At 46.7% G+C, this 14,629-nt stretch overlaps 1 protein-coding gene across 4 annotated transcripts in view; it reads left to right on the top strand.

Moving 5' to 3' along the window:
- The window catches only part of ZNF395 (zinc finger protein 395), a 27,845-nt gene that overhangs the window by 5,331 nt on the left and 7,885 nt on the right, over positions 1-14,629 (top strand). For 2 of the 4 annotated variants that reach the window (XM_015571158.1, XM_015571159.1), the window contains exons 2-4: positions 9,248-9,518; positions 11,410-11,642; positions 13,803-13,912. In XM_015571158.1, coding sequence (XP_015426644.1) covers positions 9,261-9,518; positions 11,410-11,642; positions 13,803-13,912 — 601 coding nt within the window. In that variant the 5' untranslated portion in view covers positions 9,248-9,260. Of the gene's footprint in view, positions 1-9,247; positions 9,519-11,409; positions 11,643-13,802; positions 13,913-14,629 lie in introns of those variants that run through there. The other 2 variants (XM_015571161.1, XM_015571162.1) reach the window with 2 other exon arrangements.

Genomic DNA, 14,629 nt, shown 5'->3' with positions numbered 1-14,629 from the left:
AAACTTTTTGTTTTTTTTAAATTCTGGGCCAGCTTTAGCTCTGAGGCTCCAGCTCTTAGGCCTCCCCTGCTGAAAGTAGGTATCTGGTTTGTTTCGGTTGTATAATCTCAGCTCTGACTCCAACTCTGAGATCTCAGCTCACTGAAAGCTGGTTTCTGGGTTTTTTTTTTTAGCTTCTATATTTGTTAAAATGTTTCAGACTGCAGGCTTAGAGGCCTGCAAGGAAGGTGGGGAATGTTGGTTTCCTCCATCACTGAAGCAAGCAAGCCTCATGTTAGTTTCAAACTGCCTGGCTGCCGGCCGCCATCTTGGCTGGCAGTTAATTTGCATATCTCCCTGATTAGCCAATGAGAAGGGTAGCGGTCATATGCCAATTACCATGTTTCTCTTTTATTAGATAGGATGCCATTTAACAAAGAAAAATCAACCAAAAAAATGAGTTTGCGTGTCACCTCTGACACGCGTGTCATAGGTTCTCCATCACTGAGCTAGGTCATGTGGGAGACGGGCGGCAGGTCCTGGCTCTGGGCTTGGTGTTGCACACGCTCAGCCCTGAACCCCCGGGATTGGTTTGTCGTGGCCAGCAGGCCCCTCAATGGAATGCGTTGGGTTTCTCGGTTCCCTTATCTTGCTGCAAATCAGTTTTGCTGTGATTTTAATTAATGAGTGGCTCACCCATGGTAAACATCTTGGTTTCCTTTAGAATCAGTTGTTGTATTACTGGTTCTGGTCACATGTCCTTTTACAACCTCAGTTCCCAGACGCCAGCCTGACAGTGGCTACCGAGCAGCCAGCGTGGCCCGTAGTGTGACTTAGCTCCCCAGCCTCCACCTAAGACAGGCGGGCGGGGCAGGGACACAGCGTGCGCTCCTTCCAGATGCTGGGCACTCTTCTCATTTTTCACAGGTGGGAGTGGGATGTGGAGACTCTGGGAGGGTGGCTGACTGTTGGGGTCACACAGGGGGAGGTGCCTGGCCTCTCTGTTCCTTCCTGGGAGATGCTCCCTCAGGGGGTCTGGGCTTCACTTCTCCCTCACAGGTGGGGTGTCATTCTGAGGGGCCGGTTTTAATACTTCAGTGCCTTCCAGCCTCTCTTTCCTCTCAGCCCTGGCGCTCCTGGGGGGTGGGAGGCATTCCCTTTGGTCCTGGGGAGAATGCTCCGATTGTAGGAGATGTCTCAGACCAGGTGACGTCTTCCTTGAGTACCTGCCGCTCTGTGTCTCTGTCTTTTCATTACCTGTCGACTCCAGGAGATGGTGACGGAGTGAGGAGCTGCCCCCCACGCCCCCATGGAAACGGAAAACGTGTACAGTTAGTCGGGGAGTGGGAATAAAGGGGAAAGCTGGGTTAAATGTTGATCTGCAAAAGCCTGGTGACTTCCCTTCTGGCCAGGCAGATCTCCTCCCATTGGCCCACCCACCATCCTGGTCTTGGAACAAATTCTGGTTCCCAGCTCTTCTTTCAGCCACACATGCTTCTTATCTTGTGCCTGCTGATTTCCAAGATTACAGCTTATTTACTATCCGCTTACCTGTGGGACGGAGGCTCCCGGGCGAGGCTGGGATTCCTCAGGGGTCTCTGGGCACCTCTGGGCCCTTCCCTTACCTCCTTGTGTTTGCTGGCCAGCTGTCTCTCGTTGACCGATCTTTTCTGCACGAGTGTGGTTTCTCATTTTTACGTTTGGATCTCACCCTCGTGGCCTGTCTCTCAGACCAGGTGACCTCTTTCTGGAGTACCTGTGTCACTGTCTTGTTATTACCTGTTGACTCCAGCCAGGCAAGCCACCAGGTGGTTCTCACCCCTCCCCACCCCCATCCGCCCCTTACAAGCCCCACTGTCTGTTTATTCAGTGCCATTGGGGAATGCCATTATTCACTCAAAGGATTGTTGAGTTCCAAATACTTTCTCTATTCTAACCACTTAAATGAAAGGAGTATAGGAAGCCGAGTCTGCATTTCTCTGCCTTCTCAAAGGAGTGAGAACATGGGAAGCCTTTTCCTTGTGTCTTAAGATTGGCACCTTGGGCATCGTGGTCACAAAGTCTTCCCTTTTTGGCACGTGTGCCACTCAGGGCCTTAGGCTAATGGGCTCCTGGATTATTAGGCTTTTATTATTATCATTATTATTATTTTAAATATATTTTTATTGATTTCAGAGAGGAAGGGAGAAGGAGAAAGAGATAGAAATATCAGTGGTGAGAGAATCATGGATCGGCTGCCTCCTGCACGCCCCACACTGGGATTGAGCCCAAAACCCGGGCATGTGCCCTGACTGGGAATCGAATTGTGACCTCCTGGTTCATAGGTCGACGCTCAACCACTCAGCCACGGCAGATTGTTTGGCTTCTAAAATTCTCCTCTCCACGTTTTATATTTTTAGGAGAGTTCTTTGTTGCCAGCTTTTGCTTTGCTTTCCTATCACTACCTCGAAGAAACATTTCTTCCTTAAGTGTTGTGAAGGTCAGATAAGGCAATGCCCTGGCCGTGTCTCCAGAGCCCTGGACCCTGCACCCCGGTCCGGAGCCCCTGCCCTGCTGCTGGGTCTCCACTTGTGGGGAAGAGGGAACAGGCCCAGGGAGCAGCCAGGAGAGTGGCCAGGGCCAGTGCTTGCCAGCTTCAGCAAACAGGCGACCTCCTCGAGGAACATCGGTTTTCTGAGCTGTAACATGGAGATTATACTGTCCGTCCACAGTTTCTTGAGTTGCTGGGAAGTCAGGACAAGCAGGAAAGGTCCCCAATGTTTGCATTATAATGGGTGTAAACCCCAGTGCCATTCAAGCATTTACTCATGGGAGATTTGAGTTAATGTGAGGGTCTCTTCTAAGCTTACGCTGAAAACTGCTCGAGAAAATTGTTAATTCTTTGAGGCTTGTGTTCCCAGAGATACTCAGCTCCTGGCTCCCTCCTTGCTGCAGCCTCTGGGTAAAATGCCGAGTCAGCAATCATCCGCCCCCTTCCCCGCCCCTCTCCCTCCCTTCTGGAAGGCTCACATAGTTTTAGCACAGTGTAAATCAGGTTTGACCACCATGCACGCACGTACCCACACGTACACAGGGCAAATGCACTCCCCTCCCCCGGTGCATGTACAGAGCAGTGCCGGAAACCCCTCTGCCTCCCCCACACACGCCTGTGAGCTTGGTGTTACCTGTGCCTGCTTCCTTATTTAGGATTCCCAACCTGCTTTTAAGGCACCACTCCTGTCTTAGTACTGGGTTGAAACACTAAAACTCTCCCCCTGCTTTTGATACCTGTCTTCATTTTAGGGCAAGCAGCGAGGATGACTTCTTAGAGCTCATTCTTTTTTGAATCTGGGGCTCTCTGGAGTATCCGCTCCTTAACATCATACATCTGATGAGATGAGCAAGAGGTGGCCTCTGCCCTCAACGGGCTTGCAGTGAGGAAGAGACAGTCCCATTAGTTCTGTGAGAAACAGTTTCCTAAGCCCCAACGATGCACTGAGCCCTGTGCTAAGAATAGTCGTATGTAGTGCAGACTCGTGTATGCATGACAGAGCGCCACCGCGCGTGGCCCTGGTGGTTTGGAAGCCGATGGGGAGTGAGGTGTGAAGGAAGGGGAAGTGCGTTGGTTCCTGGGCAGAACTGTGAAACACACGCTCGTCCTGCCGGCAGTGCAAACAGAGTCGTCTCTTTCACTTGATTGAAGACTGTTGGGTGGTCGAACCAACAAAAGTATTTGTTGATCGGGGTCGTTCATTATTTGCTGGAGAAAATTCGGTGTCACCAATCGATGACCTATTTCTACAGCCCATCTGCCGGAACAGGAAAATAGCACTGCTCTTTGGGCCCCTTATTTCTTCCTTCCATTATCCTGTTCCGTGTATTCCTCATAGCAACGGGAAGGCTGGGGGCTCACTTAGGATTCCAGCCCCTGAATGGGAGAGGGGCCACCTGTAAGATTCCCGTCCATCCTGATATAACCTATCACTTTACTTTTATGGGTAGTCTAAACTCTTACACATTGACCAGTTTTTAAAAGCCTTCAGAAAAAGACAAGAAATTAAATGCTCTGAAAATCCAAATGGTCATTCTCTGAATAGCTAATTTAGAAATGTTGGTATTGAATCAATCACTAACATGCTCAGTGCTGTGTACCTTAAGCTTGTATTGTGAAAATCTAAAATGCACACCACACATTTTAGAAATGGTGTGGCTCAGTGGTTGAGCATCGACCTATGAATCGCCAGTGTGAAGCATGCAGGAGGTAGCCGATCAATGATTGTCTTTCATCATTGATGTTTCTATCTCTCCCGCCCTCTCCCTTTCTCTTCGAAACTAATAAAAATGTATTTCAAAAAATAAAAATCATATAACAGGGACTGTTACATAACTTGAGAGATATAAAAGTTTTGGCTCATACCCTTGGCTACTCTTGGAGGGTTTTCTAGCCAAAGCCAGGCTGGGCAGAGCGTCCTCTGGGAAGAAAAGGTCAGTATATGCTCAGTGAAGTGAGTATTCTTTCACTTTTTCTGGAGAAGGCAGTCCAGGAAAAAAAAAGACTTGAGAACCACCAGGCAGCATTTGGGTGGTGATGACACCTTGCTTCTGCCAAATTCAGACGGTGACCTGCACTCTTAGAGGCCCTTAGACATATCTGCATATGTTGTAAATACGCTGCACATGCACTTGCATCTCTCAGAGATGGCCCCTGGCTAAGAGGTGCTGGAAAGTATTTGGGAATTCTGATCTCCATCGAGTTGTGTTGTAAAAGAAGAGATGTTTATTGCTACATTTTAACCTTTGAATGAGCTTAGAACATCACACTGGAAAAAGGTTTTAGTTAAAACTTTACAGATTTTCTCTAAAATATATATTTATTGGTTTCATAAATGGAGTCAGGGAGAGGGAGATAGAAACATCAATGATGAGAGAGAATCAATGATCAGTTGCTTACTGCACGCCGCCTACTGAGGATGGAGCCCACAACCCGGGCATGTGCCTTTACCGGGAGTTGAATCGTGACCTGCTAGTTCACAGGTCGAAGCTCAACCCCGGAGCCACACCGGCTGGGCAAAACTTGACAGATTTTAAAGGAAAAAATGAGCACCTCTCTGATAAAAGTTTAAGGATTGGATGCAAAATATTAGCCAAAGAGCTAAAAACTCCAACTGGCATTCTCTGCAGTGGTTACCCAGTGGAGATCATGAATTAGAAAGCGGAGGTTCAGTAGAGAACCTGAAACTTGGCAACGGGTTGCTATCCCTCACCTTGATCCATAAATTAATGGTTCATTCGAGAGCTTGTAGCAGGCACCCAGGATTTAGCAAACGAGAGTCTTACTCCAAACTTAACTCTCCATAACTAAAAAAGAAAAAAGAAAACAAACCCAAATTATTAGTGATGTAATGAATCATTTTGACTTATGACCTGTGTCCTAGAAGTGCCACTGGGCGATGTCATGGCTTGCTGCAGTGTCCCTAGGTAGGAGAGAACAACCATTGTGCGGGAGAGGCCCGAGACATGTGGTTGTCCGGCAACAGTTACATGTCAAATAGCAATTTGCAACTCAGATCCCCAGAGAAGGCTTGTTTTCCTCTCCTGTCTGTTCAGTGATTTAACTGAGGGCAGATGTCCTCATTTAAGGGCCACTGGCACATCAGAGTATGTTTTCTGAGCCTGGAAAGGGGCTAACCCCTTTTGGACATTGACCAAAATATGTATTCTAGTTAGCTCACCCCTCCTATTTGTGACAGCGGAAGGGGTGAGAAGCACAGAGGCCCCAAGGTCCCCTTAAGACTGTACACCAGCGGGACATCCTTTTTAGCACCAGTTATTTCCAATCAAGGAATTCCATATGTCAGGAATGTAACATCAGAAAGTGAGATTTGGCTACATGTCGAACCATTGGTATTGTTAGCCTTTAAAGCAGTGGTTCTCAATCTTCATGATGCCGCGACCCTTTAATACAGTTCCTCATGTTGTGGTGACCCCCAACCATAAAATTATTTTCGTTGCTACTTCATAACTGTAATGTTGCTACTGTTATGAATCGTAATGTAAATATCTGATATGCAGGATGTATTTAGGCGACCCCTGTGAAAGGGTCGTTCGGCCCCCAAAGGGGTTGCGACCCACAGGTTTAGAACCGCTGCTTTAAAGGATGTTTCTTGATTTCTCTTGGCTGTACCAGATCATATGGTGAATTAGGGCATGGCTGGTTTGTATGGACCTTGGATTACTCCTGAGAAAGAAACCCATAGGGGAGTGAATAGAAGCAGCGATCAGGGAAGAGAGGTTTGAAGAAGTCTCCAGTTAGGTTGATAGACGTGTGCTAGGAGGGAAGGGGGACCCTTAATCCCAGGTATAAAGTAACAGGTGAGCCTGGAAAGTCACTCGAAGGTCCAGAGTTAATCTGGCTCCTCCACCCTGCTGCCCGGCTGACCTCCGAGGTGCTCTCATCCTCTTCTGAGCCCTCCAAGGGCTCTGTTATCTGTAGAGCCATGCCCGTAATATAGAGAGTGTGCTGAGAAATACAGGAGAGGCAGTGAATCCCACTTGGCGATGCTGCCCAACCTACGTTTAGTCTAGATTTGTATTTTTCACGTCCATGCTGCCAGTCACTCGTGTAAACCTGGCTAACATCTTTTGAGACCGATTGTGTAATTTCTCTGCTCCCTCTCAGAGGGCAGTATGTGTATAAAGGTCTCCCCAAACCACTAAATGATTAACAGTGACTTGGACTGTTTAACAAGGTCAGACTAAAGCATTGACCTCTGTTTTGTAGGTAAGAGGCTAAGACGCCAGTGAAGAGATTTCTCAAGGAAAGAAATTGTACAAAGAAACTGAAGTAGAGACTTGCAGGATCAGAGGGTTTTTTTTTTTTCTTTTCTTTTTTTTCTATTAAGGGTCACTGACAAAGGCGGGGAAAATACATGTAGGTAAAAAGCAACTTAATGGAGTGCTTTATTTTGAGAGATCCCACACCTCCTGGGATAATGGCAGGATTATGACTTTTGACCCCAGGTAGCATGGGTGCAGCACCCCTCAAACCACCCCAACCCCCTTCTGCTGGCTCCTAGTTGTGTAGCCTCAGCACCCTAAGCTCTCTGTGGCTCAGTCTCCCCATCAGAAATAAAAGGCCATTATGTTTATCTCAGATTGTTCTGAGGATTAAATTAGATACAATTTGTGAAAGCTAGTGCCTAGGAGGCACTCGACAAAGGCAGTTTCTCTTCCTTCTTTCTCTTCTGCTTTTAAAAATTAAGATGTGGGCATATGATCAACGAATAAAATAAAGCACATTTCAGTGTGGAATTTGGAGAAAGGCCAGAGAAGAGAGCAAACAGACGCGGGAACCAACCAGAAGCGGCAGGTTCACCAGCTCGGCAAGTCCCGCAGGCTGTGGAAGGTGTCAGTTCACAAACCAAATAAAAAAAGTATTTTTCACATTAACAAAAAAGAAAAGAAGGCTGATAAAAACATCGTCAGTCTGTGAGCCGGATATTTCAGGCTCCATCTGGAGACTGGAAGCCCAGGAATTTTGGAAATAGGACTTTTTCTTAATTTTCAAAGGTAGAAACCTCAAACTTCCTGTTGTGGAAAGTGGGGGTGGCTACTGGTTTTTTGGTCTAGAAAAGGTTGTTTCTTTTCTCTGGATGGATGCTGCCCTCTGATGTCTCTCAGCGGTTCTGCGGCCTCACCTCTAGCTCTTGGTCCACGGAATTAAATGGAGAGTCAGAGGTTCTTTTTTTCTTTTTCTTTTTAAAATATATTTTATTGATTTTTTACAGAGAGGAAGGGAGAGGGATAGAGAGTTAGAAACATCAATCAGCTGCCTCCTGCACACCTCCTACTAAGGATATGCCTGCAACCAAGGAACATGCCCTTGACCGGAATCGAACTTGGGACCTTTCAGTCTGCAGGCTGATGCTCTATCCACTGGACCAAACCAGTTAGGATGAGTTAGAGATTCTTGTTTCTGGCTTGAGGCTTCAAGGATGAAGGGAGGTGAGTGGGTTGTAAAAACCGAGTTAGTTGGATGTACATTTTTTTTGGCCAAGAATTTACTTCTCACAGTCTTCTCCCTTTTCATTATAATAAAGCTTTTCGCCATAGTGTTGTTACTGGCTGTAAAGTCACCAGACAGCTGAACCGGAGCTCCTTAGGGTGCTGGGACTCTGACCTTGTTCTTACCTTTTCTCTCCTTTCTGGGGAATTCCTGGTGGAGATACTATGCTCTCTGCTTTCAGCCCTAGAAGCTCTGAGTAAAAGACTTGTAAAACCCCCTTTTCTGTCACACTTGGCAGGTTGCGAAGAGCTTCTACAGCAGGGGTGGGGAACCCTTTTTCTCCCAAGGGCCATTTGGATATTTATAACATCATTCTAGGGCAGTGGTTGGCAAACTGCGGCTCGCGAGCCACATGCGGCTCTTTGGCCCATTGAGTGTGGCTCTTCCACAGAATACCAACTTCTGCGCATGGGCCATGAAGTTTTAATCTCACTGTACGTGCGTGCCCGCACGTGGTATTCTGTGGAAGAGCCACACTCAAGGGGCCAAAGAGCCGCATGTGGCTTGAGAACCGCAGTTTGCCGACCACTGGGTATACCATCTAGGTTTGTATAAGTGCGCGCTGATGTTTGCAGACGTATCCTCATCGTTAAGCAGTGCGTGACTGTATCAGATATCAGAACCTGACCTGGGGTGTGTGTGTGTGTGTGTGTGTGTGTGTGTGTGTGTGTGCGCGCGTGCGTGCTGAGGCTGAGCTCAGGATGCTGCCTGTGGGCAGAGCAGGTCAAACAGCACAACACTGGCTACAGCCCCCAGGTATCATAATAAAGGGCTTGTTAAATTAACAGTGATGCATCTGCCTAGGAAGATACTCTGTGGTTTCTAAAAGGGTTTTTATCAAATGACATTGACTGATGCAGTTCAATCTATACAAGCTACTGAGTGAAAATGTAGTTTACCAAGCCATGGTCCCGTTTTTGTAGGAGTAAAAGCATGGAATGCTATATAGCGAAAGCAGGTGTCCCTGGGAGGCAGCTTCTTGAGTGTGTGTGTGTGTGTGTGTGTGTGCGCGCACACGCACACTTATCAGTATTTTCTAAATGTCCTACGAGAAGTGGGTATTACTTCTATAAAAAGAAAAATATTGTAAAAGTTACCATCAAACGTTTCATCCATTTTAATAGGCACTGACACTGCAGCTCTGTGTAGGGAGGGCATTGACTGAAGCTTCCTGATTCCTCCAGGTGATGGCTAAAAGGTCCTGTGTCCCCTCTGCCTCCCCAGGAAAGAGAGCAGCATGGCCAGTGTGCTGTCCCGGCGCCTCGGGAAACGGTCCCTCCTGGGAGCCCGGGTGTTGGGGCCACCCGGGGCTGCCCCACCTTCGGAGCCGCAGGCGGAGCTGCTGGAGGGGGTGGCTCCCCAGCCCTTCTTCACCTCCAAGGACACGTCCTGTCAGGAGCAGCCCAAGGAAGTCCTCAAGGCTCCCAGCACCTCAGGCCTCCAGCAGATGGCCTTTCAACCTGGGCAAAAGGTAGGATGGTGCCTGAGTGGACAGGTGCCCGACCTTCCCAGTCTTGTGGCCAGCAGGCCAGCGGTGCCCCGAGTAACAGGTGGGAACTCCCTGGGCATCGTTTTGTGTGCGTACGGACCTTTAGCTTGCCGCCCTGTGGGCCTGTGGGCAGCAAGCTTCTCGAGAGAATGAGTCGTCAGCAGCGGACCCAGGACTCCTCCCTGACTGACAGTGCTGCCTGGAGAAAAGGCTGGCGAGACCTGACATCTGATTTTCTGGGCTTAGACCTACTCAACAGTTTCAAGCATGGCCAGAGCCCAGTTTTTCTTAACTTGCCTCAGTTTGCAACTTAACAAAACAAAGGGAAGCATCTCAGGCTTATGAGAGACAGATATGGTTGTGTCTTCGAATTACTTTTAGAAGTTTTTAAGAGAGGAAGGTGTTCGTTTAGTCAGAATACTATTTGGTCTTTCTTTTCCAGTGTTTCTCCCCTTGTGTCAGGGCCTGTACCTGGTAGTATCACTAGATCCAGGTGCGTGGGCTTCTCTTTCATTGCCTTCTCCAGGGTCCATAAGTCGACTCTACCTCTTGTCTCCCTGCTGAGGCTTCTGTTTCCCACAGCTCGCTTCCCCAACTGCTCGGCACCCCTTGAGAGAAGACAGCCTACCTCTCCATCCCTACCATCTTGTCCCTAGGTAGACTAGAAGCTCCTGAAGGGCAAAATGCAAGGTGAGTAATTCAAGGCAATAGTTGTGAACCAGCAGATCTATAGGACTTTGGAGGCAATGTAGGGCAAGAATTCCGGAGGATGGACACGGATTCCAAATTCCTTTGATTGGAATTTAACTCATTGGAGAATTTAACTCATTTACATTTAAAGTAATGATTGGTAGGTAAGGACTTACCGTTGTTACTTCCTTTATTATATTCTGACTGTTTTGTAGTTCCTTTGTTCTTTCTTCCTCTTTTGCTGTCTTCCTCTGAGGTTTATTATTTTTTTTCAGAGTCATGCTTTGATTCTTTTTAATTTTTTGTGTATCATCTAGAGCAGCAGTTGCCAACCTTTCAGACCTCACAGACCAGTGGTCCGTGTACCACCGGTTGGCGACTGCTGAACTAGAGGTTTTTTTTCTGGTTGCCGCAAGGCTTACAGAAAACTGTCTATTTTAAGATGATAACTTAAGTTTCAATGAATACAGATTGTAAGTTCAGAAGAAAAAAATCTCAGAAACTGACATGTTCACTTTCTCCATATAGAGCAGTTGTTGCCAACCTTTTTTTTGGCCATGCCCCACCTAAGCACCTGTAAAACCACTCCCCTCCCCCTGTGACATATAATTCTTATTATTCAAATAGTGAACTATTCACCTGCAGGAAGCCTAAAAGGCCATTAACTTGGTCTAAACAAGCTTTCAAAGAACATGACATCCATGAAAGAGAAAAATGAAAGTACAAAAGGACAGTTGAAGTACCTAGGAAGAAATCACTAAGATATTATTAAAAAAAATAATATGAAGTGATATGATAAAATAGCAAATAAAATTTCAAAACATATAATAGAGAACTGAAATGCATAAATAGGTCACAATATGTATTTATATGATGTATATGAGGCCCCTAGAACCCTAAGACATGCAAAAAATTCACTGTTAATGGCTCATTCTCGAATGGCCCCCCCTTAAAAATCAAGTTGCTCCCCCTGTGGGGCGTGTGCCCCACATTGGGAACCACTGGTGTAGAAAGTTTATAAGGATCTGCTTTGGGAAGAACCAATCCACTGGGGGCTCAGGTGAGAAGCAGATACCTGGCAGCACCTTGTTTAAATTACAGCCGAGTCGGGGACTTTAGTTGGTGTCAGGTGGATCCCAGGACTTCGGGCCTGTGGGGTAAGAACTACTAAGAGCTGACCCCGGTTGCTGCTTTTCTCTCCCACCAGGTGTATGTGTGGTACGGGGGGCAAGAGTGCACAGGACTGGTGGAGCAGCACAGTTGGGCAGAGGACAAGGTGACGGTCTGGCTGCTGGACCAGAAGTTACAGATCTGCTGCAAAGCGGAGGAGGTGTGGCTGGCCGAGCTGCAGGGCCCCATTCCCCAGGGGCCACTTCCGGAGCAGGGAGCCCAGGCGCAAGCCTACAGGCCTGTCTCCAGGAACATTGACGTCCCCAAAAGGTTTGTGGGGGAGAACCGTGGCTCTGAAAATCATGTGGGTGGGGAGGAATGGGGTTGTGGCATGTTTTGTGATGGGGGAGGAATGTGCAAGTCCTAGGTGTCTAGTTGTCAAGATATTGGACAAATGGGACGCAGAGAGAAGAGACGGCATCCCTTAGGCACACCTGGAATGGTACCTGTTCTGCTATGTTTTTGGTTTGACTAAGGCCGTGGTCGGCAAACTGCGGCTCACAAGCCACATGTGGCACTTTGGCCCCTTGAGTGTGGCTCTTCCTAAGCCTTAGGAGTACCCTAATTAAGTTAAAAACAATGTACCTACCTATATAGTTTACGTTTAAAAAATTTGGCTCTCAAAATAAATTTCAATCGTTGTACTGTGGATGTTAGGCTCTGTTGACTAATGAGTTTGCCGACCACTGGGCTAAGGGGTGTTTTTCCTCTCTTCATACTTAGATTCAAATTAGGTCTTAGTTTTTCACGATGAGAGACAGAAAAATGGCTTAGATCAGGAATCGGTGAACTTATTCTGAATGGGCCAGATAGTAAGTAGGGTAGGCTTTGCGGGCCATGGGGCCCCTATTCCAGAGACTCCGCTCTGCTGTGGTAGTGTGAGGGCAGCCACAGATAAGGAAACACACAGGCACGCTGTGCGCCAATAAAACTTTATTTGTGGACACTCAGATTTCGATTTTATCTAGTTTCCGTGTGTCACATGTCAAGAAATAATACTCTTCTTTTGATTTATAAAACCATTAAAAAATTATAAAACCATTCTTAGCTTGGGAGCCATACAGAAGCAGGCGACAGGCCACATTTGGTCCACAGCCCATAGATTGCTGACCCCTCGCTTAGACATTCAAAACCATTGATTTTAAAAAAAATTTATTTATTTTTCAATTACAGTATATGTTCAGTATTATTTTGTATTAGTTTCAGGTGTTCAACATAGTTCAAAACCACTAATGTTGAAAGCAGACTGTGTGAATGTATATCTGGCTTTAGAATTTTATGATACCATTTTCCCCTGAGGGGGAATATTTGTATATATACCTCTCTCCTAGTTTCTGTTACATACTCTTTATACATTGATCTTTTAAAATTAAAAAAGAAAACCTGCCAATGGAGATCGTCTTCTATCCAGGATGTGCATGCAGTTAAGCCTCATTGCACCTCTTTCTGTGCTTGTCTGTGGGCAATACTGCCATTGACAGTACACCCAGAATATTGAGACCAGACCAGAGCAATAGTATTTGTGATTGTGAATTCAGAGGAATGTTGGCAAAGAACTTGTTTTTCTACTCGGTGGAAATAAAAATACAAAGATCACGTATAACAAAGGGATGCTAATATGTTTAACATATTACTGGCCTTCGTTTAACTGCTTCAAACCCAGTCACACATTTCGGTGGCTCTGAATTGTAAAGAAAGGATTATTACAGTCCTTTGAAATAGATGAGCTACCTACAAATTTATTTCAGACAATTTTTCATATGTTAGCATTAACTTATAGAAGCTCTAAATTTACTTCCACATAATGTAACTTTATATGGATTTAAAAGAAAATCGCATGTAAGAATTTATAGACCTCTGCTGTATAAAGCATTGAGATTTACTTTAGTGCTTCTGGTTTACTCACTCATTGCTTATGTTCTAGGTTCTGTTGACATTCAGAAGCTAACAGAATTCCTCATCATTTTTCTTGGGGGAGGGGAAAGGGATTGGTTAGTGTAATTGTTTCCTCTTAAATTTAAGATGGGGCAAGAAAGGTAATTTTAGTGCTTTCGAATTCTAGTGGGCATTCTTTTTGTCCATGCTCTCTTTCATTGCTTTGACTCTCCTTCCTTCCCGAGAAAATACAGTTCTCTATTTTAAGCTGCAGAGTGAGTTAGGAAGTGAATCCAGGGGAGAGAATGGAGTTGCCTCCGGGTGTCAGCAGTGGGATGGGGACCGAGCCCCTTAGGCTGGGGTTGACTGGTACTATAAACGTAATCCAGAATGAGCATTTTTCATGAAGAATGAGGGGAGACCTTCATGCTTTACTTAATGTACACGCTGGCTGATTGGAGTGGGGATGAGGAGGGAACAGCCCAGATAGGTAATATAATCACATGACCAGCAGTGCCAGGATGTAACCTCTGGCCCTCACCTGCTTGAATCCAGGAAGTCCGAGGCGGTGGAAATGGACGAGATGATGGCGGCCATGGTGCTGACGTCCCTGTCCTGCAGCCCGGTCGTGCAGAGTCCTCCTGGGGCCGAGGCCAACTTCTCTGGTGAGGAAGGGAGTCCACGTGGGTTCTGGGTGTGGCAGAGGCTCGTCACTCACGTCCTCTGCTCTGAGCAGCTAGTTGCCAACGGACTGGCCTGGCACCAGGATTCCGGAGTCCCTTCTTTCTTGTGTCCCAGACTGGCTGAGTGACACTGAGTTGGATGCTTCCGTTCTTTTTCCTCAGTTTCCTCCTCTGGGGAGAAGTTTCCTGGTGCATTGTGAAGATGATTGAGCACGGGCCTGAGCCACACTGGCCACTTGAGTAAGTTCTTCTATGGGAGTAAGTGAGTGAGGCACTTTGGTGGGGCCTGAACCAGGCCCGCAGAGGAATATTTGGTTCACAAAGGCAGGAACTTTCTAAACGGTCCCCTAGTGGCCTCAGAAGATTCACGCCCCTGTTCCAAGTGCCTAAGTCAGCCTTGTAAATCAGCGTGGGCCTGCCGGCCAAGGACCTAGAATAAACAAGCCGAAGTCTAAAGTTAATCTGATCGCTTCATGCAAAGCGATGGAAGGACTTCACAGCAAATTGACAGATTAAAGGGAAATTCTTCTGGTGCGACCCCCAAAATACACCGTCAGTAATATGGGGGAGGAAGAAGGGTTGCTGGATATTAGTAGTTTGGCAAGACTGGTGGTGAACCTGAATGTTTCATTTGGAAAGTCGCTATGGGGCTGGCCTGACTTACTCCCAGGGAATAACTTCTTCATTGGTGAGATCTAA

This window comes from Myotis davidii, unplaced genomic scaffold (assembly GCF_000327345.1).
Source record: "Myotis davidii unplaced genomic scaffold, ASM32734v1 scaffold524, whole genome shotgun sequence".
Taxonomy (NCBI): Eukaryota; Metazoa; Chordata; class Mammalia; order Chiroptera; family Vespertilionidae; genus Myotis; species Myotis davidii.
The sequence above is the reverse complement of the archived record's forward strand: the minus strand, read 5'-3'. Positions and strand labels throughout refer to the sequence as shown.